The sequence below is a fragment of the Lutra lutra genome, chromosome 9 (genome assembly GCF_902655055.1).
Source record: "Lutra lutra chromosome 9, mLutLut1.2, whole genome shotgun sequence".
Classification (NCBI taxonomy): domain Eukaryota; kingdom Metazoa; phylum Chordata; class Mammalia; order Carnivora; family Mustelidae; genus Lutra; species Lutra lutra.
This window is the reverse complement of record NC_062286.1, coordinates 67,731,222-67,758,297: the sequence shown is the minus strand read 5'-3', so window position 1 is coordinate 67,758,297 and position 27,076 is coordinate 67,731,222. Positions and strand designations below refer to the sequence as shown.

The 27,076-nt window shown below is 46.0% G+C and overlaps 1 protein-coding gene across 4 annotated transcripts in view; it reads left to right on the top strand.

Annotated features, from left to right (window-relative positions):
- The window catches only part of SPTBN1 (spectrin beta, non-erythrocytic 1), a 200,054-nt gene that overhangs the window by 154,406 nt on the left and 18,572 nt on the right, over window positions 1-27,076 (top strand). For all 4 annotated transcript variants that reach the window (XM_047745608.1, XM_047745609.1, XM_047745610.1 and 1 more), the window contains 13 exons: window positions 667-1,423; window positions 2,322-2,524; window positions 7,642-7,732; window positions 13,688-13,834; window positions 14,871-15,134; window positions 16,569-16,793; window positions 17,262-17,351; window positions 17,450-17,731; window positions 18,569-18,699; window positions 19,908-20,112; window positions 20,516-20,890; window positions 24,998-25,242; window positions 26,393-26,531. In XM_047745608.1, the coding sequence (XP_047601564.1) occupies window positions 667-1,423; window positions 2,322-2,524; window positions 7,642-7,732; window positions 13,688-13,834; window positions 14,871-15,134; window positions 16,569-16,793; window positions 17,262-17,351; window positions 17,450-17,731; window positions 18,569-18,699; window positions 19,908-20,112; window positions 20,516-20,890; window positions 24,998-25,242; window positions 26,393-26,531 (3,154 nt within the window). The remainder of the gene's footprint in view (window positions 1-666; window positions 1,424-2,321; window positions 2,525-7,641; window positions 7,733-13,687; window positions 13,835-14,870; window positions 15,135-16,568; window positions 16,794-17,261; window positions 17,352-17,449; window positions 17,732-18,568; window positions 18,700-19,907; window positions 20,113-20,515; window positions 20,891-24,997; window positions 25,243-26,392; window positions 26,532-27,076) is intronic.

Sequence of the window (27,076 nt, the reverse complement as noted above, 5' to 3'; positions counted from 1 at the left end):
TGCAAGAAGTGTCCTTTAGGGTGATGTCATTCAAGGCAGCCTGGCACCTGCCTGTCCCCACATCAGAAGTTAAGGTTTTAGCGTGAGACCTGTGTCCAGCGTGGAGGACCAGGGCATCATGGTGACACTGCTATTGTCTCTTCTGAGATGATTTCTGGAACAGAATTTTAGCATATTTTAGAGGTACTTAGCGAGTAGAAGTCCCGGTTATCAAGTTAGACCTTTGTCCTGACGTTATCTTTCTGTTGAATAAACACATTTGAATAGGCTGTGGTAGCCTTGGTTCTGAAGGGGACTGTCAGGCATGTTTGGGTTTGGGAAATGTTCATTAGGTGCAGTTCAGAAATAAGTAAAAAGCGTGTAAGCAGAAATGGAGTTACGGAAAGTAACTGACTGTGGGGTACAGATGTGCTGTCCACCCTGGAACTCCTTGAACAAGTGCCTCTTCGTGTCAGGCTTTTTCCAGATTATGTCACATCGTTGAGTTGTTTCGATAATTTGGTGTACATGTACTGAGTGAGATGATTTTCCAAAAAGCATTTGTTCTCATAGCATAGGGGGAGAGAAAAAAATGATAGCTTTTACCTTGACTGTTAATGTCACCATGGAGCCATGAGCTGTCAGCCTGTCTCTGACACGGTTCTCTCTGTGCCCTTGTGCCCACAGGTGGAGTCAGTTCCGAGAGCTGGTGGACAGGAAGAAGGACGCTCTTCTCTCTGCCCTGAGCATACAGAACTACCACCTTGAGTGCAATGAAACCAAATCCTGGATTCGAGAGAAGACCAAGGTTATCGAGTCCACCCAGGACCTGGGCAACGACCTGGCCGGCGTCATGGCCCTGCAGCGCAAGTTGACCGGCATGGAGCGGGACCTGGTGGCCATCGAGGCAAAGCTGAGCGACCTGCAGAAAGAGGCCGAGAAACTCGAGTCCGAGCACCCCGACCAGGCTCAGGCCATCCTGTCTCGGCTGGCCGAGATCAGCGACGTGTGGGAGGAGATGAAGACCACCCTGAAAAACCGCGAGGCCTCTCTGGGAGAGGCCAGCAAGCTGCAGCAGTTTCTGCGGGACCTGGACGACTTCCAGTCCTGGCTCTCCCGGACCCAGACGGCCATCGCCTCTGAGGACATGCCCAACACCCTGACCGAGGCAGAGAAGCTCCTCACACAGCACGAGAACATCAAAAACGAGATTGACAACTACGAGGAGGACTACCAGAAGATGAGGGACATGGGCGAGATGGTCACCCAGGGACAGACCGACGCCCAGTACATGTTTCTGCGGCAGCGGCTGCAGGCCCTGGACACTGGGTGGAATGAGCTCCACAAAATGTGGGAGAACAGACAGAATCTCCTCTCCCAGTCACATGCCTACCAGCAGTTTCTTAGGGACACGAAGCAGGCCGAGGCCTTCCTTAACAACCAGGTACTGCTCCTCAAGTGCCTTTGCTTCCTTCCTGGTAGAGCAGGTCCTGCTTGCCCTTTGAAACTTTCTAGCCAGGCTGCTGGTCCAGAGCAATCCTGTGTGAAAACAGGATAATTGAGGTGCTTTACACCCCAGACTTCCAAGGCATTGAAATCCATCCCAGAGTAGGGGATGGGAGCTGAAGGTTCCTGCGGGAGTGTCTTGCCCTGCACAGTAGCATTCTGTTTCAGCCGCTTTCGAGGCTCTCTTGTGTTCATAGCATGTCCTCATAGTATTGCATTAGATTGGCAATATTCTGTAAGGCAGTAATCCAGTTTGATGAATCGACAAGTGCAGTGAGGGGGTTTTTTTTGTTTGTTTGTTATTTGTTTGTGTTTTCCTTTTTTTTTTTCTTTCTTTCTTTTTTTTTTTTTTTGATGGGGGAACTAAGTGGCTCTTTCTTGCTCTCGAAGAGTCAGGACTTCTCTCAATGACACAAGGCAAAAACTAGAGAAAGAAAATGGCTGAAGATGGTGGCCAATAATCAGGGTTGTTCATTTCTTTTCAAGAGAGAGTTTGAAGAGTATGTTGCCACTGGGGGTGGGCACATGAGGGGACCCTGGTGGCTGATGCATAAAGCACTGCTTGGTTTCCTCACGTACTTTGGGAAAAAATTTAGCCATTGAACCACTGAAGGAAATTTCATTCCTTATGGGGTCTCACTAGTTTTTTTTTTTTTTTCCTCTGAACCTTTTGTTTTCTCTGATTCAGTAGATTAAGTATAGTGGAGTAAGTGTTATAAAGTATGTGTTGAATGGAAACTTAGGACTAGGAAAGAGTGCTTTCATTATTCTGAAAACGAGTTGTATTTCATGGTGTTTCATCCTGCTGTGATTTTGGTTCTCTCTCTTGGAAAAAGGAGTATGTTTTGGCCCACACTGAAATGCCCACCACCTTGGAAGGAGCTGAAGCAGCTATTAAAAAACAAGAGGACTTCATGACCACCATGGACGCCAATGAGGAGAAGATCAATGCTGTTGTGGAGACGGGCCGGAGGCTGGTGAGCGATGGGAACATCAACTCAGATCGCATTCAGGAGAAGGTGGACTCCATCGATGACAGGTATGGCACCCGGGGGCTCCTGAGGGAGTCTGGCACCCTGAGACACCCAAGCCTCTGAAGATTTAGTCCCAAGTCGTTGGGACTGAGGGTATAACTTTCCCAGTGGGCAGGGTCTGGACAGGTGGTAAAATTTAAATCACTTGGCAACACATGGTTGCCTAGAAATGTGGTTGTCATGGTCAGGCATGTAGAGGTGTCCACCAAAGAAAAGAAACCCTGAGAAGCCAAGCCAATACCTAATCAAAGCTTTGTAAGAGCCGTGATGCTAGTTAGCGATCGGGTATAAGCTGTGCCCTGTGAGAGTTGATGTGTGTGTAGCCTATCACACGATGGGCCCCGGGAGCCATGCTCCCTAGCTGAGCCCACATTTACCTTCATGCGAACTAGACTTCTCCGAAGTCTTCTAGGAGTGAGTAGGGAGGGACGCCAAGGTTTGCTTGTCCTAAGTACATAACAGAGCCACAAAGGAATATTATCAGGCCCTTCTCAGAAAATTGGCTTGGATAATGCCCTAATAGGATTTTTTTATGGTGAGGGAGAAACCCCTTTCCTCTTCTGCCAAGGCATCTCCAAGATTTGATACTCTTCTTTTATTTTTGTTTACTCATTTATTTGCAGTTAGGATTTTTTCTCCCCGACTGAAGGCCATTGTATTCTGTTTGTAACTAAAGTGGGAGATCAGGGCAGATCAAGGTTTGGATGCACCAGGAGAGGCGGGTCTGATCTGACCAGTTGCATCCGGTTTAGCCTATCTGGGTCAGTCTCTGGCCTCTGTTCCCCCCGATCTTCTGTGGTCCAGTTTGGGCAGGATTTAAGGGCTCATTGTGAAACTGATGTAATTGAGAAACAGGCTTCCATTCCGGCTTTCAAGTGCCGTGGAAAGGAAGAACTTGCTGAGAATGTTTCCTTGCATATCATACCCAAGAGGGTCTCGTGGGACCCTAGGCCATATGAACTTTTTATGCTATGGAGTGAAAGGGGGAGTTACTCCTCCCTCTGAAGACTGTTTGGCTATAGCACTTCCAAGTCTGTCTTTTTCACTGATTCAGAACCTCAACCATGTCTTGGAAGGGTGCTCCTATGGAATAGGGCATAACATGTATTACATTTTGTATCTGTTGCTCTTCAGACAACTGCAAAAGAAGGGAAAAAAACCACTAAACCCTTGAGTGAGTGTAAAAAACAAAGATTAGGCAGGGTATTGTTAACTTAGAGAAAAAGAATTTCCTTTCTTCCTAATGTTAAATCTCAAGTTATTTTGTGCATCCATCTGGTTTCCTGAGGGCGGACTTGGCAGTTAGGGACACGTGCTTCTAGGCAGGCGTGCAGCCGCCTTGAGCTTTCCTGCGTGTGTTTGTACATCCCCTGGTCCTGCAGCTGTGAGGGGTTTTGGGAAGCAGGTGATATTGTCAAGACTGGAGACTCCCGGATAGGAGAGAGCATTTCAGCAGCCCTCAGTTGTGGTTTAACCTTCCTTTTGCCCTTGACTCAGAGTCAGGGCTCCTGGGGTTCCAGAGCCTCCTTAGGATTTCTGTCTTAAGATGAAATGGATCATACTGTCCATAAACAGAAGAAAGAAGGGGGGTGGGGAGGAGGGCTTTGCTTTTCAGGACAACTGCATTTTCCTCAGTTGTGTTCACTGAATTCTGGTTTCACTTTCATATCCACCAGAAGTCTCACAATCAGAAACTCACCCCAGAGGAATCTTGTCCATTATCAAAATACAAATATGTGAGTCCTAGGTGCTGTGGGGGCACAAGCTGAGTAAATCTTTGAATCTTCAGGTCTAACCCCCTGTCCAGAAACATTGTGATGCTCTTATAAAGCTGTTTTCATAAAACACAGAATCATTATAATGTGCTTATGTTCTGGAAATCTTGTTGATTACCACTGAGTTTGTTGAAATGAAAAAATACTAGAACAAAGACCCTGGCTCTTGACAGATGGGGGTGGGGTGCAAGTGACCTTTAAAGTGCTCCTGCCTGGGTGGAAAGGAGCCTGCTGTCCAAGCCCGCCCCAGGGGGTGCAAATGAGTAAGCTTTCTGGCTCATGGGGAGTTCCAGCCTCCATATAGTCCTGGGAGAGCAAGGAGCCAGGATCCGGCTTCGTAAGGCTAGACCCTGTCTCACCCGGGGAAAAGGCTTTTGTATTATCCATCTGTTTCGCTCAGGCACCTGTGGTGCTTTACTTTTTTTACAAGAACCAGAGCTAGATCTGCCTCAGAGGATGAAGGAGCTTCTCAGTCTTACTGTAGGGGTAGAAGGTGAGAAATGGAAATAAAGCAACAGATTTAACCTTGCCCCAAACAAAGAGCACCCTTAGGACTGTAGGAAACTATAGCCAAGTTTTAGAAGGTCCTTCCCAATAATTAAATCCACGATCCAACTTGAAAGTCCTTCCTCAAACGCCATTGGTTGCTACTGGTGAACAGTGAAGCCACACTCGCTCTTTTCTGAGTCAGCAACAGGTGTCATGCTGCCACTGTAGCTGTTTTTCATTCCACAGAGCGTACCCCTCAGACGCCATCATCATGACCTCTTAGAGATCTGTGTGATTTGGACACGGGGCCCCAAGTCACCATTCAGGCTTTCCTTTCTTCCTGGTCCCCCTAGAATTGAGAGACTGCCCGGCCAGAAATCTCTTGGGCATGTCTGAGACTTGAATATACATTCAGCTACAGAATCCAGCTCCATTCAGGATTCTGTCTGGTTGTGTTTATGTGTGGTAAGACTTCTTGGACAGTGTTTGAATTATTTTGATTTCCACCATTGCCCTGAGCTTCAAGGGTGCATGTCCTGTTGTGGCTGTCAGTTTCTGATTCCTCCTCACCTTCGGAGCACTTGGCTCTGGCACCGTGGAAGAGACCGGAGTCTCTTATTCAAGACCTTTGACCAAAGGCAGAACCTCCTGCATTTTGTGCCTGACTCCAAATTACCTTCTGCCTAAAGATGGGCTTTATCTTCTTATAACCCCCTACAAACAGTGACTGGAATTTGAGGTTTGGGAACTTAAACTTTTTTTGGACATTCCTTCCCCACCCATATTTTTAGACAGTAATTCCTTTAGCCCAAATTCACCAGCAGTATTTAAGTTTTTTTCAAATTTTTGGTATCTGAGAAAGCGTATCAAAGTAAAGAGGCTTTGGCCTTTATTTTTCATTGTTATAAAAGAAATAGAATGTTAAAATGTGGGGGCAGAAGCCTTTCATCTTATCCCTGGCACGTTTTAGTTTCTGCTTTCTGATTTGTGCCTTGGGGTTTTATACCACTGAACATGCATATACTCTTGTCATTTAACATTATTTATGAAATACTTTTCTATTTTTGCGTCTTACCTAAGTGATATAAAAGTACTAAGGCCCCTTTTCTTGAAGCTATGAAACCCCTTTCAACTAAAAAAAAAAAATCAGAAGTCATTTTGCATATCTGGCATATAGCTGACGGTATTGTTTCCACTCATATTATTCCAGTTGCCCTGTAGTCACTGGCACCCTGTAGGAGCAGAGAGCATTCCCCTCCGGTTCCCTGGGCAGATGTTCCCGGGTGGATGATGGCTGCTGTGTTGCCATGGTCAGTTGTTTCTCCAGCATTCCCTGAGGGCCTGTGTTGCCCACAGCATCTCTGTAAGGTCGATCTTGATCCTCTGAGGAAGGTTCTTTTTATTTATTTATTTATTTATTTATTTTATTTTTTTTTATTTTTATTAACATATAATGTATTATTAGTCCCAGGGTTACAGGTCTGTGATTCACCAGGTTTATACACTTCATAGCACTCACCATAGCACATATCCTCCCCATAATCCAACCACCCTCTTTCTAGCCCCCTCCCCCCGGCAACCCTCAGTTTGTATTGTAAGATTAAGTCTCTTATGGTTTGTCTCCCTCCCGATCCCGATCCCGATCCGATCTTGTTTCATTTATTCCTTTCCTATCCCTCAAACCCTCCACGTTGCCTCTCAACTTCCGAGGAAGGTTCTTAAAGATCCGTCAGCAGCCAGTGTTCACTGAGCTGCTCGTGGCATCATGGAGAATCGAAGTTGTATTCTTCCTTATCCCTCCATGGGGACCCCACAAGAGAGACCTTGCCTGGGCACATGCAGCAGGAAATTGCTTGGAGACTCAGAATGAAAACCCAACCTTTTCACCTGCCCCAGTTAACAGTCCTCACTTAGGTGGCTGGCTGGCTGGCTGGCTGGCTTAGGTTCCTTGGGAATATGGGAGAGGCTGCGTTGGGGCAGTGCTGCGTGGCTCTCAGTGCGGCGTAGTCCCTCCCTGGTGCAGAATAACTGCGTCAAGGCCATCCTTCTCACGACTCTCCCGGCGCTCCCGTAGCTGGTCTTCATTGTCTCTAGGGGAGAACCTATGCCACTGGGTGCAGGAAGGAAGTTTGCTCTGGAGTTCTGGTACCACAGTGGTGTGTGCAGAGAAGCCCTGTGTCCAGCATTTGAGCTGGGGAGCCACCACCCCATTTCCCTTGTCACTCCCCAAGCTTAGCAGCTCCTACCAGTTTTTAGGAATTTTTGCTTAAGGTTTTGTGCTTCAGCTTCATTCAACCTTGATTACCTTTATCCATTAATAGAGAGTGGGATCTAGTAGGTAGCGAATCTCACAGGTCTCAAAATTTTCATTCTTGGTTCATTGTTGTTTGAGGGGAGTTTTTCTCAAGGTGGTAAATACTTATCTAGGAGACATTAATTTAAAGCCAGTTATATGGTCATCTGTATTTTCTTAGCCATAAATTGTTACCCCAGTTTCTTGAAAATGAGTTTCACATTCTCCTGCAGTGCTGCCTATGGGGACTTGTGCACAGCAGGTGCTCAGGTTTTCTCCCCTAGCACCAGATTAGGAAGCACTGGATTTATATGGCTTATTGGAGGTCATCCTCTGCCTGTTTTGTGGCTTAGACAAGTGTTTTGGTCTCTCATACTGTGGCTTACTCATTTGGAGGATGCTCAATTCTCTTGCTTTTCTTGCCTTTTTGACATAATGCAAACTGTACAGGTAAACTGCTTTTATCCTGTGTAGAAACTCAGGGAAGACACTGAGTTGTAAATCCAGTCTTGGAAGATTCTGTGTTTCCTTTTTTAAAACTTATATTTTATTATTGTTAAAACAGACATCGGAAGAATCGTGAGGCAGCCAGTGAGCTTCTGATGAGATTGAAGGACAACAGGGATCTTCAGAAATTCCTGCAAGATTGTCAGGAGGTATGTCTCCCCTCAGCTCCTCTCCCTTCTTTCCTTCTAAGAAGAACGAGCGCATTTGGCAGAAGAGCCCTTGGGATCATAAAATTACTTGAGGCCTAGAAATTCATTTCTGGCTGAGCCAGTATGGTAGCTTGTCAGCTCTCTAGCCTGTAGGCTACCACTCAGAGTAAATAGACTCTTCTAATCTAGAAGAGTCCGGAATTCTGTCCGTTATGGTGCACCCTAACGATATGTGGCTATTTCATTTTAAATTAATTAAAATTAAATAGAATTCAGAATATAGTGCTTCCATCATACTGGGCGTATTTTAAGTGCTCAGTAGCCAACTGTGATTAGCAGCTGCCATATTGGACAATGCAGATCTAGAACATTTCTGTTGTCAAAGACAGTGTGACACCCTAGAATGTTTAATCTAAATGCATTTAATACCATGTTGTAAGTAAGAAGGAAAGACCTAAGAGGAACAGGAATGGACTACCCAGGTAAGAAGCAAAGATTTTAAAAATACAGTCTGAGTTTCTTACTCACTGAAGACCTTGAAATACCCATCTTTCAGGTTCCATGCACACGTGTCTAACATGCCAAGAGCAACAATTCTGATTTCAGACTCCCAAGTTTTAACATGTGGTATTAATCTGATGATTCTCATACTATTTCTTGCTCCCCTGATACGTGCATGAACAAACTTGGAAAACTAAAGTTAGCCAGAAAAATGCAGTCCTTCTGCAAGCTAGTTGGAGAGAAGCATCTGGCTGCCTTCACATATTCGTGACTTCATGAGCGCATTGCATTTTTCTGTCTGCCAGAGAACAACAGCGAGACGTTGTCTCTGGTTTCTTGGGTTAAATCCCCTCAGAGGCAGAAACGGGATGAAGAATATCCAAATGAAGCTGCTTGGACCTTGGGGGAGGGGCCTTGGTGGGTGTGGGGACAGGATTAGGTTGTGTGCGAAGAACATGACTGAAATCACAACACCTTGCCTGCAAACACATGGCTGCATGTTAGAAGAAATGTAGCCCTAACAGAATTCATGTTAGATCGTGTGTGACAAGTGATCCTTCATGTCCATTCATCTGCTTTCTTACTGTGAATCTTGCAGTATGCCTCAGCAGATAAAGCTTCACAAGGAAAGCCCCTGAGCTCTGTAGGTTAGGGTCTATCAGCTTCCTGTGCCATGCTGATGAATCTAGATCAGTGGGGGATTTGCCTGGAGCCAGACAGGCTGCAGACCGGAGTGCCTCTTCATGTGACACTGAGCATTAATAACCCATTTGGATAGGATGCTCATTTAAAGAGGTATTCAAGGGGCGCCTGGGTGGCTCAGTGGGTTAAGCCTCTGCCTTCAGCTCAGGTCATGATCTCAGGGTCCTGGGATCGAGCCCCACATCGGGCTTTTTGCTCAGCAGGGAGCCTGCTCCCCCACCCCTGCCTGTTTCTCTGCCTACTTGTGATCTCTCTCTCTCTGTGAAATAAATAAAATTTTTTTTTAAAAAGTCTTTAAAAAAAATACTTGTGTCCCCCAGGCAGAATATACAGGAGAGTGATGGGATCTGAAGTTAGCTGTGTAGGGTTGCATATTGTTCCACAGTGAATACCTAGTGACTCTTTAGTCCTGAAGGAGATTCAGGAGCTGTTTGCAGCCTGGGCTTTGCCTTTGACACACTGGATCTCCCAGTATAGCCCCTTGATGGTTCCCTTTTGTGGTACCACAGATGACTCATTTTAACCTCAGGCCATCCTGAGGGGAGGACAGAGTCAAGAGGATTCCACACTCAAGTTGAATGACTTATCAGCATGGTAAAACCTAGGCTAAATTTGGGGAAAAGAATGCCAGAAAATGAGCAGGAGATGAGGAGACTAGAGGAACCCTTGAGAGAAACCCAGTTGTAGTTTTCCTGTTTTTCATTTACATATGTGTGGATTCCTAAGTAGAAATGTGTGGGGAGGGACCCCTGGGTGGCTCAGTGGGTTAAGCCTCTGTCTTTGGCTGAGGTCATGATCCCAGGGTCCTGGGATCGAGCTCCAGATCAGACTCTCTCCTTGTCGGGGAGCCTGCTTCCCTTCCTCTCTCTGCCTGCCTCTCTGCCTACTTGTGATTTCTATCTGTCGAATAAATAAATAAAATCTTTATTAAAAAAAAAAAGAAATGTATGGGGAAAAAGTAAGTGGATTTAAATTGATTTAAAAAAAGTAAGTGGATTTAAATCCTTCATAGCGGAATCAGAGGAAATCGTTTTACTATGACATTAGATCTTCGTTACTACTTGTTCCAAATTAGCACCCTTGTTTTTAAGGAGTTCAGTCCCTACCATGCACCAGTGACTTTTGGGCTTGCCTTGAGGACTTGGTCCTGCCATGATTTCCCCTCAAATGTGCAGAAAGGTTTTAGCTGGCCTGGTACGTCTTGGGAATGACATGCAGGTCTCTGTGACTGCTCTGCCAAGTGTTCCTGGATTAGCCTTTCTTTTCTTGACATTAAAAGTTAGTACAACTATAGGGTCTGCTGGGGGGTGCTGTCTCTCCCACATCAGCATGTAGAGCTTTTGTGGAGTGATGGGATGTAGGTCAGGTTTGGAGGCTCCAGACCCTTGGTATGGAAGTGTGAGCAAAGGGGAGGTAATGTGGTAGTCTCTGGCTGTGGGCTCTACATCATTCAGCCTCATCAAAATATATACACTTTTTAAGCATGATTTCAGCTCAGGTCATGATTTCAAGGTCATGAGACTGTGTCCCCAGTCGGGCTCCACACTGGGCACAGATTCTGCTTAAGATTCTCTCTTTCGGGGTGCCTGGGTGGCTCAGTGGGTTAAATCCTCTGCCTTCACCTCAGGTCATTATCCCAGAGTCCTGGGATTGAGTCCCGTATCGGGCTCTCTTCTCGGCGCGGGGGCCTGCTTCTCTCTCTCTCTGCCTGTCTCTCTGCCTACTTGTGATCTCTGTCTGTCAAATAAATAAATAAAATCTTACCAAAAAGAGTCTCCCTCTCATTCTGCTCCTCCTCCCCCCACCCACTCTTTGTCTAAAAAAAACTAAGAAGTACCTTATAAGCCAGGATCTCTGAGAGTGGAGTTTGTATATGGACCAGCTTTGCATTTGAAAATCTACCTGTTACGTTTTGAGGAACTTCAGAGCACCCAGAGGTCAGATTTAGGACCATTGCTGGCTGTGAGTATTATCCAGAGTTGGGCGGGAATCCAAGTTGTCTCTGCAGTCCCTTCCCCTTGGATGCCTTGGCTAGAGCAGACACAGGTTGTGAGATCTGCCTTTGGTGCCACTCCCGGTAACCACTGCCTGGATGGGGACATTTACTGCAGAGGCCCCCCTATTCCCAGTTGTAGATGGGTATAAAAAGCACATCATGGGGGCGCCTGGGTGGTTCAGTGGGTTAAAGCCTCTGCCTTCGGCTCAGGTCATGATCCCAGAGTCCTGGGATCGAGCCCCGAATAGGGCTCTCTGCTCAGCAGGGAGCCTGCTTCCTCCTCTCTATCTCTGCCTGCCTCCCTGCCTACTTGTAGTCTCTGTCTGTCAAATAAATAAAATCTTAAAAAAAAAAAAAAAGCACATCATGGTTTTGGTAGTGGTATTCAATGTGAATTCCTGAAAAGTGATTTAGAAATTACTGCTTTTCTGTTTTATTCCCTCACACTATAAGGAAACTGCACTCAGAAACTGAAGGGGTTTTTTTTAGAAGGGCAGTATAACTAGATTTGGGCAGCACAAGGGATAGCGAATTCCACTGCTTTGCTCTGAGCTTGAGTCAGTGATCAAAGCATTTTTCCTATCCTTTTCCAATCTGCACAATATTCTTTTCTGCAGAGAATGAGTATATTCTTAAATGACCTTTGCAAATGCCCATGAATAATAACTGTGGTTCAGACAGCAGACTGCTGATGTAGGGCTGATGAACTAGCAAGTTCTGTCGCTCCATTTCATTGTGCTGTAGCGCAGGGTGCTTTATCTGTAGGACGATGTGTTCAGCAAACAGCAGAATTGTTTATAAGCCTCTGATTTTTATGTAGCTCTTTTTTTTTTTTTAATCTCTCTGGGTAGGTGGTTATGAATAGCAAAAATATGTGAATGTCCTTTGCACTTTGGATAAATGCCTTCTGTTGTGTTTAATCTGTGTGTCTGTGGAAAACGGGGGAAGCTTTACCATTTGGCTTCCTTTTAACCTCTTTCCCCCTTGGACTGGATGAGTGGCCATAGTAATTCAGATTTTAGCTACCCAGATAACTAGGAAAAAAATAATTCTTTTAAAGTAGGAAATTTAGTGTCTCAACTGTTATGTAACTAATCTCTGGTCCTAGCTTACAAAGGACTGTATAAGATTTACTGATTTGTCACCTCAATAAAGAATGACAACAGAGATCTCACTACCTTTTGCTTTACACCCTCACCCCCTCCTGTGTGGTGGGTGAATGTGCTGAGAAAGGTAGACATGGTGCCTGGGGATTTGCCCATATTCGGAGCCAGAGACGCTCCCGTGGCCTGCATCACCCTCCTTGACATCGTTTTCAAAGAATAGACTTTGTTTTGTTTAAACAAATTTATGGGGAAGCCTTTCCTAGCAGCAGCCCCAAGTGTGAGTGAATGGCCTTGAAAATGTTGGTCCTGTGAGGGAAGGTTCTCTTGTTTCTCTGTGCCATTTCTTTTCTTCTTTTTTTTTTTAAAGATTTTATTTATTTATTTGACAGAGAGAGATCCCAAGAGGTAGAGAGGCAGGCAGAGGAGGGTGAGAAGCAGGCTCCCCACTGAGCAGAGAGCCCGATGCGGGGCTCGATCCCAGGACCGTGAGATCATGACCTGAGCCGAAGACTGAGCCACCCAGGCGCCCCCTCTGTGCCATTTCTAAACGTTGGAGATTGGACCATGGAGGGTTTGGGGTGCAAATTTGTTATGGCAGTGGCTGGTGTAAAAAGTGGGCTTTTCGTGGTCACACTGGAGAAAGGGACTTGGTCTCTGAAGACCTTTGATTCGGGGCTGATCGTGCATTCCTCTGTGTATCTTTCTCTTAGGGGAGAAACAAAAAGCTCTTCCCGGGTTAGTACTGTGTACAGGGTAGGAATTAGGACCTGGCATGGCCAACTATAGGCAGTAAGGAGCCGAGTGAATTGGGATGAAAGCCAGCAAGGGAAGTGTGTCCAGGGCCCGGGGCTGGGCTGACTCCCACCCTCGGCCTCATGAGAGAACTCCCTTCTCAGATCTGTCAGCAGCTGGCAGGCTTTGTGAGCCTTTGCAGAGTTTAGATCCAAGGAGACATGTTGGGTCTCAAAATCAGGTCCTGGTGAGTGTTCTTGGTCTGAATGGAAGGCTCTTTAGAGAAGTAGAGGCTATAGAAAAAGAGGTGAAGGTGACTCAGATTTTGAAGGAAACTTAAAAGAGGGCATCGTTGTTGCCTTACCCCTACAGTGAACAAGTTATTTATGCTTTGTAGCATTCCCATAGATACGCTGGGAAGGGAAGGGGGAGGGATAACAGAGTGGGGGTTTTGTGTTTCGTCTTTTTTATATATAATAGAAAAACTTAAAGAATAAAAAGATTACCGAACAGAGTAAAAGGCAGTTATATCATGATTAACATGGTATAGCTGGCACAAGTGTTTGGAAGAGAAAGAAGATTGTGACTTGGACTGGTTAAAGCAGAATTTTAAATGCAAGCCCGTGGGGGGAAGGCAGGTTGCGTGTGCCAAACACTTTGAAAGCTGGCTCGGAGAGCTTTTGTACTTCTGGATTTAATGTTAGATACATACTTTGGAGCAAGGCTCAGGTACGTCTCCACACAATGGAGATAACCTGTCATGACGGGTCAGAGTTGTAAAGTAAATATTTCGTTGTCTGTTGACATGGAAACGTGCAGTATGCGTTGTACAACATAACACCACTCTTCCCAGGCAGAAAAAAGGCTGATGTCTGTGATCACAATCTCTGAAAACATTCTGATTTTTGTTTTTCCTAGCTATCTCTCTGGATCAATGAAAAGATGCTCACCGCCCAGGACATGTCTTATGATGAAGCCAGAAATCTACACAGTAAATGGTTAAAACATCAAGCATTTATGGCAGAACTTGCATCCAACAAAGAATGGCTTGACAAAATTGAGAAGGTGAGAAATTAATGTGTTTGATGAGGCTCCTGTTTCTGTGGTGTGGCCATAGCATGAAAGTGACCCTGGTGGAAGGGAGCTCCTCTATATAGCACAGTCTCTTGCATTTTGAGTCCTGTCTGATGCCATGCAGTAGTGTTAACATAGTGAGGAGCAGTCCCTCTCCCACTTAAGGATTACTGACTTTGACCGGGGAGAAGGGAGAAAAGCTGAAACCCAACCAGGTATGGTGCGAAAGGCTTGATTTGTCTTTTAGTGAGTACGGTTTCTGTTTTGTTTCTCACCTCCTGTGGGGGATGGGCTGTCAGCCGCCTGGACAGAGTCCCCACTATCTTGATCCTGTCATGTTTCCTGGACTGTAAGAGACTGATGATTTGCACAGAATTTAGAAATACTACGTTATTTTAAGTTTTCTCAATTTTGGGGGGGGAGGGGCAGGCACTATAATAACTTAAAATGTATTATTTTGGCACAGGGAGATTCTGTGCAGCATAACTGAACATGAAAGTGAAGTTTCCCACGTCCCCTCTTCTCTTTCTCAGGCTTTATATTGTTTCAGACTTTTTAAGATTTTATTTATTTGAGAGAGCTCACAAGGATGGGGAGCGACAGAGGAAGAGGGAGGAGACTCTCTGCCGAACAGGGAGCCCAATGCAGGACTCAGTCCCAGGACTCTGGGATCATAACTGGAGCTAAAGGCAGCCACTGAGGTGCCCCTTGTTTCAGACTCTTAATGGTTAAAGTAACATGTTAAGGGCTTAGGGAGCCAAGTGGAGAAGATGAAATCTGACGCTATGAGCACTTCCCTGCTGCCCCAGATGAAACTGTTTCATCATGCCACAGTCATTTCTTGCTGGACTCTTGAAAGCCATGTCGTGTACATAGACTAGGCCCTTGTCCATTTTAGTCAGTGGTAGCCTATGTGGAAAGGCTCTGTATGTTGAATGAATAGGTAGATCCCAGCTTAAATACCTTAAGGTTAATTTTCACAGTGACCTTTGTTCCCTAGCAAACTGTATTTATTTATGTTTTCCAGGAAGGGATGCAGCTCATTTCAGAAAAGCCCGAGACGGAAGCTGTGGTAAAAGAGAAACTCACTGGTTTACATAACATGTGGGAAGTCCTTGAATCCACCACCCAGACCAAGGCCCAGCGGCTCTTTGATGCAAACAAGGCTGAACTTTTTACCCAGAGCTGTGCAGATCTGGACAAATGGCTGCATGGCCTGGAGAGTCAGATTCAGTCTGACGACTATGGCAAAGATCTGACCAGCGTCAACATCCTGCTTAAAAAGCAACAGGCAAGTGGACAAGGCGGCCACATACTTGCGCCTTTTTCTGGTTTGTTGACATCGTCTTCATTGTCTTAAGTTGCCCACCATGTTTTCAACCACCTGTCTTCTGTGTGGAGAGTGTGTTTGTCCTGACAGCAACATGGGACATTGCTAGAATCAACTGGAAAGACATAATATTAGAAGTATTGGGTGTCTGTTTGTGGGAATACTTTCTTTTATTGTCATCATCTTAGTTGATAGATACCATTAACAGCTGAGTAAATACTCACTTCATTCATTTCTGCAATTTACACGAGGGAAAGTTATCAGGTTGGCATACTTTGCTGCGTAATGTCTAGTAGGTACATGTTAGTTATCTTTGTTGGTCAGGGTACTTTTTAGATAATAAAAGAAATTTATTTACTTGTTTTGGGGACATCATGGTAGAGCATCCTAAAGGCAAATGAATTTACTTCAGATTTCGAGAAAACAGCTTCCACGAAGTTGAGAAAGCAGGGTGGTGGCAGAATTTCCAGTGGCTTCCCTGGCTGGGTTTGCGATGTGTGGCCAAGTCCCGGCCCCACAGTTGGGCTTAGAACCACTCACTGTGGAAGCGTCTTGGCCAAGTGCTGAGACCCTTTTCTTCAAAGTGATACCCACCGTTTTGCTAAGTGGTATGGTTACTTGACTACATTACTATGCATTAAGGAGTTTTGTTCTCGTGGCTGTTTACTTCCCTACATAAGAAAGGAGTCCATTTATTCCTAGATATGACCTCCTGTTTCTCAGCCATCAGTACGTGCTGTTGCCAGTGTGATGTTTCCTGAGTGAGGAACCCCCTCCCCAGTTTCACTTTCACTCATTTTCCTCCTGTAAATAAGCAATTAGCATGTTTTCACCTCATTATCTGGTATTAAAAAAATAATCAGGCTTCTAATTGAAGAAATTGAGAGAAGGTGGGAACATTAACTATTTTCTTTGCCTAAAAGAACTGGAACTTGAAGATGTTACTTTTTTCCTGATGGTAATATGGGTTTCCAACATTGTTATGGCTTCTAAACAAGCAGATGAAGACTGTCCTTCCCCTGTAATTAATTCTGGTTTCTCTTGTTACTTTCTAAGTTCCTGAATGAACCTGAATATTGTTTCTAGTTTAAAAATCCTAGAAAAGGGGATGCCTGGGTGGCTCATTCAGTGAAGCATCTGAGTCTTGATTTCAGGGTCGGGAGTTCAAGCCCTGTGTTGGGTACCACGCAGAGCGTGGAGCCTACTTAAAAAGAAAAAGAAAGTCCGGGAAAGGGATTAATTGGTAGTTTGATAGTTGTTAAGAATCCTTTCCGAGACTCTCCATTATATAAATTTAGACTCAGTCTTCCATTTTGGCCAGTGCCCAAAACATTTTATAGGATTGTCTGTTGCCCATGTCTCTGGTGTGACAAACTTGATGTTTTCTCCCCTCAGATGCTGGAGAACCAAATGGAGGTGCGGAAGAAGGAGATTGAGGAGCTCCAGAGCCAGGCCCAGGCCCTGAGTCAGGAGGGGAAGAGCACTGACGAGGTAGACAGCAAGCGCCTCACCGTGCAGACCAAGTTCATGGAACTGCTGGAGCCCTTGAATGAGAGAAAGCATAACCTGCTGGCCTCCAAAGAGATCCATCAGTTCAACAGGGACGTGGAGGACGAGATTGTAAGTAGACCTTCACTGCACAAGGAGCCTTTCCATAGGCTTTCTCCCTTTCCCTGCCTTCAGCTGTGTGCTCACTTCTTCATTAGACTCACTTTGTGCTGCATTGGTGAGCGGGACTGTCGAAACCCATGCTTTTATGTATTTACACAAAATGCAACTCCATTGTTTTCTTTGATTTTCTAAAGATGTTCTAGGGTTTTAATGCCCCTAGAATAGTAGTTTCAAAAATAAATTAAGAGTGAGAACTCACAGTGAGTCCAGCAGTAAGGATGAAGTATGGTCTAAAAGACTAGCCCTTGCCTTGTAATGGGGGAGAAGGTCCGGCTCCTCAGGCAGCCCTTGGCAGTGGGATCACACACACCTTCTCTCCTGGCTGGCCACCCTGCTGATCCTCTGTTGCACTTGTTTGCATCATACGTTTGTTCTTTTTGAGCAGTCCTGACCACCTCAGTTTACAATTCTTTCCAGTTGTGGGTTGGAGAGAGGATGCCTTTGGCAACTTCCACTGATCACGGCCACAACCTCCAGACTGTGCAGCTATTAATAAAGAAAAACCAGGTAAGCATTTCTGCTTCGGCTAGCTCAGTCTGATGAATAATTGCTCCAGATGACAGGGCAGAGAACGTGAGAGAGCCCTGTTTCCCCCACTCCCACAGACCCTCCAAAAAGAGATCCAGGGACACCAGCCTCGCATCGATGACATCTTTGAGAGGAGCCAAAACATTGTCACCGACAGCAGCAGCCTCAATGCCGAGGCCATCCGGCGAAGGCTCGCTGACCTCAAGGAGCTGTGGGGCCTCCTCATCGAGGAGACCGAGAAGCGCCACAGGCGGCTTGAGGAGGCACACAGGGCCCAGCAGTACTACTTTGACGCAGCCGAGGCGGAGGCCTGGATGAGTGAGCAGGAGCTGTACATGATGTCTGAGGAGAAGGCCAAGGTGAGAGAGGTTTCCAGCCCTGCCCCAGAAAGCCTCAGACTCCCAACCCGAGCTTATTTTCTGTTGGTGGCTGCGTCTTCGTGAAACGTTTCATCATTGCCTTCAAGTGTTATGGGCACACCATGGTGGCTTGAGGTGACTGGAGTCTGTAGCTGTTTCCCCCAACACAGAAGCTTCCTGTCTGAGCTCTCCCTGTATGTCATTAAGACCAGGTTTATCCTTTTTTTTTTTTTTTTTTAAAGATTTTATCTTACTTATTTGACAGAAAGAGAGCACAAGTAGACAGGGGGTGGGGGTGGGGGAAGCAGGCTCCCCACTGAAGCAGAGAGCCCGATGCGAGACTCAATCCCAGGACCCTGGGACTACCACTTGAGCCGAAGGCAGCGGCCCAACCCACTGAGCCACCCATGCGCCCCCCCTTTTTTTTTTTAATAGTTATTTGCCAGAGTCCTTTTTGCTCTCTTTAGTTAATAGAGTTACCTAAACTTCATAAGATGCTTTTGAGACCCTTTAAAAGTCCTTAGGGTTGCAGAATGCTGTCATCTCCGTATGTGTTAGGCTCTGAGGAGCCTCAGCCAGCCAGGGCACACTTGATTTCCCAGGCTTTAGCCTGTACCTCAGAGGCATCTCATTCCCCACAATCCTTGTGTTCCTCTTGCTCAGGGCCTCCCACGTTAACCCTCCTGAAAGGCTTCAGTGTTGCACTGCCCATATCACACTTGTGGTTTTGTTCTTTCTGACAATCCTTCCACCCATCATGAAATCAGCTGGTCCTGCTTGATGATGGTGTTGGGTCAGAGGGGACGACTGTGGTTGTGACCTTCCCCCTCTTTGCAGGATGAGCAGAGTGCTGTCTCCATGTTAAAGAAGCACCAGATTCTGGAACAAGCCGTGGAGGACTATGCAGAGACCGTACATCAGCTCTCCAAGACCAGCCGGGCCCTGGTGGCTGACAGCCATCCTGAAAGGTGAGTAATATTCACGATGAGACTGGCCTCTCACTTCCTTCCAGTGTGTGAGGGTCTGTTCCTCTGACCCATGCAAACAGAAATGGCAGCATCCATCTCGAGTAACTGGTGATGTAGATCTTCGGGAAGTGTCTGTAAAATAGACCCGGTAAGCCTGTGCTGAAAAGGAGGGGTGAACTCTTACATTAGGAAATTGCTCTTGTGGGTTAAATATCTCTTATGAGCCAAGGCCCTCTTGAAAAATGGTGTTAGTGAGAAGTACAGATTGACTTGCACAGAGACGGGTTATCAAAACCTGTCCTTGGGTTGAAAGTCATCCAGTTTTTAGTTAAGTGAGGATTAGTTTTAGGAGGAGTGGTAGGCAAGAATGCATAGACCTATAAAATAGTAGGAGCAAGAGGATAGCAGTTCCTCACATATCAAGTCCATGGAGCACCTTGGGAGTAAAGAAGAGGAGGGGTGTGTGTTTGGTACTTCCCCACCTTATACAACGCTCACATATTAGTTAAGCCTAAGGCAGTTACCTTAGGCTTGCTGTATAACTGCCTTTTATAACTCAGGAAAAGAATCAGCTTTGTGCATCAACCAAAGACAAGTTGAAGATGCAGTCAGTGGCCGTGTTGGTGTAGGGGGTCCTTCATGTATTCATGATAGGATTCCCGGGAAAGTGAGAAGTCCTTGTCTCTTTGGTTTCCTGTTATAAGACAGTCCTGGGGAGAAGTGGAAGGAGGGGTTGCAGCACTCCCAGGACCCACTTGACAGGAGTGGCGGGAAAGAGCACACACCCCAGAGAAGGTGGAGATGTGTGCCAGACAGGGATAGCATTTGTCCTTTCGACCTCATGGCTCTGGAAAATGGAAGATGACTCCTGGGTTTCACATTAACTTTTAACGTCAAAGGAAGTCCTGACTTCCAGAGCCAGCAGTGCAGAGAATTGGGGTTTCTCCTCCCTCCCTCCGTCACCACAGTCAGGATGACCTTCAGCCTTAATGATTGTGTTCTGTTTACATGTTGGCTCTAAAATTACTCAAGGTCAAATTCCAGAGTTTTATTTTTTAGGCTAAATAGGTGAGCTGGAAGTTTTCTTCAAGAAATTTTATGTAACATGCTCTCTTAGCATTTCCACCTCATTTGTTTTTACCCTGAAGAAAATGTGGCATTTAAGGTCCTCTTCCTGCCGCCCCTCCCCACCTCTCCCCCTGTTGCAGTGAGCGCATCAGCATGCGGCAGTCCAAGGTGGATAAGCTGTATGCTGGCCTGAAAGACCTCGCCGAGGAGCGGAGGGGCAAGCTGGATGAGAGGCACAGGCTCTTCCAGCTCAACCGGGAGGTGGATGACCTGGAGCAGTGGATCGCCGAGAGAGAGGTGGTCGCAGGGTCGCACGAGCTGGGGCAGGACTACGAGCACGTCACGGCAAGTACTGCGGGCCAGGCTGGGGCGGCCGTGTGGTGTGCACTATGCACGGACTGCCGCGTGACTCCTGATCTGTGAGCACATCTCATGCCCTGGACTCACGTGGTCATGGGGTTTGGTTTCAGTTCAGCTCTTTCATCACCGGGCAACTTTGACTTAGGTTGTTTAACCTTTCTGTGCCCTTTGCCCCAGTAGTGAAAGGAGATGGAGCCAGGCAGGGCCTTGCTCTGCGACAGAGAGCAAGAAGGATGCCTGATTGATTTTTTTAGAGCTAAAACTGTTAGGTCACGCATACCACTTGTTTCTTTCCCAAGGACGTTCATGCAGTCAAGAAACAAAATGTTCACGGTAGTCTCACTGATTTTTTTTTTTTTTTTTTTTTAAACACTCCTCTCCATTTCAGATGTTACAAGAACGATTCCGGGAATTTGCCCGAGACACCGGGAACATTGGGCAGGAACGCGTGGACACGGTCAATCACATGGCCGATGAACTCATCAACTCTGGGCATTCAGATGCTGCCACCATCGCTGAGTGGAAGGATGGGCTCAACGAAGCCTGGGCTGACCTCCTGGAGCTCATTGACACGAGAACACAGATTCTCGCCGCCTCCTATGAACTGCACAAGTTTTACCATGACGCCAAGGAGATCTTTGGGCGCATCCAGGACAAACACAAGAAACTCCCCGAGGAGCTTGGGAGAGATCAGAACACAGTGGAGACCTTACAGAGAATGCACACCACATTCGAGCATGACATCCAGGCTCTGGGCACTCAGGTGGGTCAGGGAGCTGACCTGTGGGGCAAGGAGCATCTTTGGGCATCTCTGAGGGTCTCTCTCCGTTCCTCAGCACCTCAAAACATTCCTCCAAGAATTGCCCAAATTACACACACACACACACACACACACAAGAATTGCCCAAATTGCATGTGCGCGCGTTGTTAAAATGCCCCATTTGGGAGAACTCAGTCCCTAAAATACTGCACGGGCAGATACCATTAAGTGACTATCCCCATGATTAAAACAAACTAGACGCATTTGCAAACATTTGCAAGTTACAGACCTCCTCAACAAGACTTTGTATTATGTGAGCATATTCATCCAGAATCATTTCCACAATAATACTTTATTATTCTCCATCCACCAGGATCTGGTTATATGTCCGTGAAGAGGGAGAACAAGAGTCTAATGTTTTAATGTGCCTGGTCTCCCCACTCCCCCGTCTGAGATGGCTAACACAAAGACTTTCTTTACAAGATGCTTGACAGAGTGATAACAACACAGCAGTGAGAACCTGGTCTAATCACTCTTTAGTTCATGCCCCAATCTCTGCACAGTTTCTTCTTTAGTCTTACAACTTTTAGATGAAAAATCAATTGTATCTTTTTCTCCTAAATTTCATGGTCCTAGAGAAGACGCCAGTTTTATTAAAGATAACCAGCCCTAGGTACATGAGGAGGTTTGTTCTTGTCTGTTAGGAGTGCGTTGGTGATCTAGGGCAGGAAACAGCAAACTTCTTCTGTAGAAGCACAGATGGTCAATACATTCAGCCTTGTGGGACACGTGGTCCCTGTTGCAAATCCTCGGCTCTTCCATTATAGCATAAGCAGCCCTAGACAGTACGAAATGAAGGAGCATGGCTGTGGAACAGTAGATTTTGATTTATAGAGACACACAGCCCAGCTTTGACCGTGGGCTGATCCCGATCTGGAGCCATCGGCCTTACCAGTCTTCGGTGCAGTCTGGGGTTTGTTCTCTGGAGGGACTGCCTTTACCACCATTGTCTTCTCCTGTATCCTTAATTGGCCCCTTCTAGAAGCTGATAGATTGCAGCTGGGGCTTCATGCAAATAAAGTGGCTTCAGCTTTTCCACCAAGGAGGTAGAAGATATTGAGGGAATATTTAAGACCAGGTATATGAAGTAGCTGAGGGTCTACATGAAGCAGAATTTAGTAGGGTGCACCATGTATCCTAAGGATTTCCAGTCTTTCCTTCAGAGCTGGTGGACTCCCCAGCTCTGTGACAACTTACCATTCAGAAGCTTGTCAGCTTTGTATTCAGCGGCTTTCATCACACACAAGGTCCTGGGGTACCACGTGAATGCCTAAGGCTTGTAATGATGCCATCTCACCTGTGCCTGGAGCAAGACTTCTGGAGAGTGGCAGACCCCAGTTAGAATTGGGGCTTGCTGCTCTGTATCTCTGCATATTTAATTTGTCTGAAGTTTCTGTTCACTAATGCTTTGAGGATCCAAATGTTGTTTGCAAAAAATGTGCTCCCATGAGAGCTCTGTAGGGTTCTGTAACTGCTGTTACATTAAAAAAAAAAAAAAAGCCTGGAGGAACTTGGGGAATGCCTCAAGGACAGAGCTAGAACAGACCTTATCAGCAATAGGTCTTTCCCTGCACCTGTAAAATTACATCATTTTAGAACCTGAAGAAACTAGAGATGATGGAGTTGCTCTCTTATTTTCTTCATTAAACCCCTGCACCTGGTGAGACTGAGGGCACCGCCCCCCCTTCTCTCGAGGGAGGGTAGGAATCTACTCCCTCAAGTCCTAAGAGACTCTGCCTCACGGTACCTGCTGGACAAGGCCATTTACAGCTCTACGAGTATGCGGGCCCCTCCTGCAAGTGCAGACTCAGCCGAGGTTTCTTGTAACAGAATTAGAGTAGACGGAGGCCCTTGGGGCGGGCTCCCAGAAGCCTGTGGTGCGTCCTTCCCTGGACTTGTGCCAGCCCACTCTCCACTCTGCAAGGGAGCCATAGTGGTCTTCACTGACTTCTCAGAGCAGTCGTTCATTTGTGTGGGGAATTTTCACTTTTGCTATCCCTCCTCTACCTTGTGTGTGTGTGTTTGCTTGGGGCTTTTTTGTTTGTTTTTGGGTTTTTTTAGAACAAATTAAGAACAAGCAGAGGCACAAGAAAAGGTCTTTCTCTTTGTTGCTGTTTATTTGGGGTTTGGGGTTTGTTTTTTTTTTTTAAATTGTTGGGAAAAATTTGTTTAATCCTATAGGAAATTAGTTTTTCAAATAAATTTCCTAGGAACTTGCTTGTTGTACTTTGAATTATTACCTGAAGCACAATCATGGAAGAGTTCCAGAAGTGAGGATATGGAAATCAGATTGTCACAGAAAACAAACCACATTGGTTCTTCTTTGCATCTATTGCAGAAATTTGTTTTCCTTACGTGCCACCACCTGAAGTCCTTCTGTGTGGTTGGGGTTGATATCCAGCCCCCTGAAGACGCCAGTGTTGTCCATACTTCCCCTTCTCCCCATGTACACCCCTAGCTGGTATCTGTCAGCAGACGTCCCTCACAGGCCTCTCCAGGCTCCTATAGTCTGGGATGACACTTGTGTGCAGACTGTAGTCACACAGTCTCAGTAAATGAAGGCTGAGTGTATATTCTCCTCCTGTATTGTGTTTTTAATTAGATGTTCTCTGCACTACTAATATGTAACAGAAATGTAAAAATATAAAATAGCCACAGTTACAACTACCTCTCGGAAAGGCCTGTCTCACTTCCACTCCTCCCCAGAAAAGGGTGAGAGCTGATCCTTGTTTATCCCCCTTTGTTGCTCAGAAAGTGGATATTAGGTGCAGCATCTGCACTTCCCTTTGCTCCTGGAACACTTTGCATGAGTGTAGAGCCCTCCGTCATTCTTTTCCATGCCTACTGAGGAGCCTCTTGTGTGGGTGTGCCGTCATGAATGTAACCAGATTCTCATGGATGGACCTTTATTTTCACTCTTCTGCTTTTACAGACATTGCTGCAATAAATAATGTGTCTTCCATTTCCTAAATATGCGTAACTATATATAATATGTATAACTTTGGTGCATACTGCCCATGCCTTCTCCAGGAGCTGTAACCTATTGTTTTATCAACAGTCAAATCTACTCACCGGCAGATACACCCTTAGATTTGAATTTTTGCCAGCTGATATATGACAAATTACAGTATCTCCGTGGAGCATCTTTTCCTAAGGCCCATTTGCATTTCCTGTTCTTCAGGAACATTTCCTGTTCTGCAGAGTTTTTATTGAAATTTGGCTAGTGAAAATTCCACCTTCTTGGATGTCAGTCATTTTTTTTTTTTTCAGATTTTATATATTTATATAAAATCGCACCCCCGTCAGTCAGTTTTTTGGGCTGCATGAGATGATAAGTTTTTGTTTTTCAAGTTGAACTGGCCCATATGAGAGCTCTTACAGCAATATCACATAGCAATGGGAAACTTGTTTTCAAACTGAGTTCTTGGGGTGCCTGGGTGGCTCAGTGGGTTGAGGCCTCTGCCTTTGGCTCAGGTCGTGATCCCAGGGTTCTGGGATCAAGCCCCAAGTCGGGCTCTCTGTTCAGCGGGAAGCCTGCTTCTTCCTCTCTCTCTTTCTGCCTGCCTCTCTGCCTTCTTGTGATCTCTGTCAAATAAGATCTTTAAAAAAAAAAAACAAACTGAGTTCTTCATGGCAGTTCCTTACTCATGATTTAAAAATAAACATCTGTACCCTGCAGGAGCCACTTGGATGTTAATTTTTTGAATATGTCTGCATATGTACTCTGTGCTTTCTGTACCATCCTTCTATCCCAGGCTGCCTCCAGGACACCTAACCAAGGTCTCCTGCGTGCATTCCTGTAGCATTTCATTTGTCTTCTCATTTGCACTGAACTGCATAATGCAGTTCAGTACATTCGTAGTAAACTTGGATTTTTCCAGTGTGGATCTCCCCGATAGAATTGTGAGCTTTGTGGGGTGTAGGGGCCCCATGTTGATTTGGTTCTCTCTTTAGTGCAGAACAGCGTGTGGTGTGTGTGGAGGGAGCTGTGGGGCGATGGAGAGAAGGCCCAGCCATCTGAGCTGACTCCTCTCCACTGTGGCTTTGCAGGTGAGGCAGCTCCAGGAGGATGCGGCTCGTCTCCAGGCAGCCTATGCAGGTGACAAGGCTGACGACATCCAGAAGCGGGAGAATGAGGTCCTAGAAGCCTGGAAGGCTCTGCTGGATGCCTGTGATGGCCGCAGGGCACGGCTGGTGGACACAGGGGACAAGTTCCGCTTCTTCAGCATGGTGCGTGACCTCATGCTGTGGATGGAGGATGTCATCCGGCAGATCGAAGCCCAGGAGAAGCCCAGGTAACCCTCCTGACCTCCTGGGTGGGGGGAATCCAGCTTGCTGACCCTGGGTGATTGTTAGAGGGATCTTCTAGAGAGAACCAGGGGTCTCTCCCAAAAGCTTCAAGGCCAGAGCTGGGGTGGTGAGGGGTTTGGAGGCAGCTTCCATCGCTTCTGTTTGCAGCACAGAGTTACCAGGGAACCAGGCACCGTGTTGTCGAACCCTCCTACTCCCCCTCCCATGCTCCACACTCACTCCTACCCTCCTGCCCTTTGTCTGGGTCTCAGCTTCAAGCAGCCACATCCCCTGGGCATGACTAGCTCTCCCTCATCATTGGAATTGAGTTCTTTCTCTGTGCTTGAGATTAAAAGCCACTCAGGCCTTTTTCACATGCATTACCAAAGGTGTCTCTTACCCTCACCAATTGCTTAAATGGTATCTTGAGATGATTATTTAATATTTATTGCATGTCTTCTCTCTGGCCATGTTTGCTGCAAGGCAATGAAGACCAGCTGAAGAGATGACCAGGCTGGCACATACACGGCCTCCGTTTTCACCCCTGCCAGCTCCAGTCCCTGCTGTAATTGAGAAAAAGTCTTTTATTACTATATATAAAAAAAGCAATTACAGTTCCCAGATCAGGACTTCAGGTTTTGATCCATGAGAAGTTCTCACAGCTCTGTAGTCGTTGATTTCAAGCTGGTTGTGGCTCTGTGTACCTCTTTGTGCCTGAATAAGAGGGGTATCAGCGGCTCTTTGGAACACACGTGTCCTGAACCTTTGGCACTAACTCGAGAGGGTATAAAAGTTTGAACAGAAATCCAGTGGTTTTTCTGGCACCTGTCTGGCAACCATTTGGAATTACCAAGGTGTGTGCGCATGCATGCGTACATGCACATGTGTGTGCACGTGCGTGCGCAGACACACACACACACACACACACATTCTCACAAATGAGAGAAGCCTTATTCCAAATGTTAGGTTGCATTGCTGGTCCTGAATCAGACCTTAAAGACATATGGTGCTCTTGAATGATTTCTTGCAAATTAATTGCATGTTTTGAAACCTATTGATTGATTGATTTCTTGCAAAATTAATTGCATGTTTTGAAATACATGTTTATTTGGAAAGCTTGATCTCCTAAAGGAGGTATTATTTTTCTAATTTTAGGGATGTATCATCTGTTGAACTATTAATGAATAATCATCAAGGTATCAAAGCTGAAATCGATGCTCGTAATGACAGTTTCACAACCTGCATTGAACTTGGCAAATCCCTGCTGGCGAGAAAGCACTATGCATCTGAGGAGGTAGGACAGCTCTTTGCTTTCGGGCCCCGGGGTGGACGCAGATGGTCTTAAGATGTAAGAGGACTTTATTTTGTCAGTACGTACGCTTGTGTGTTTGTAGAGACATACACAGAGAAATATATATATATGCTTACACATATTTTGAAATTCTTTGTTCCTTTCCTGTGTGTGTGGATTAGTTACACAAGAGCACTCTAGGCAATGAAGACCATTTCTGCAGGCCCCAGGTTGAATTGCCATCCTTTCTCACCTCCTTGATTAGTACTCATTCTGGGTGTCATTTCTTTTCTGTCTAATTTGAGTTAGGATGACGGTAGTAAAGAGCTAAATGATGAGTCAGCATGTGGCCTCCTTGAAGGGGTAGGGTGTTCTCTCTGAAAGGTCACAGCTTTGCCCCTCTGACTGTCCATTTCTTCTTGAGTGTGTTCATCTTCTGGAGCCCCAGAATCTGGAGGGGCCTCAGTGCATGGTTGGCCTCCTCATGACAGCAGCTTTGGGTGGAGACCAGGCTTCCTCTCAGCCCCTTTTAGAAGGCATGTTGCCCT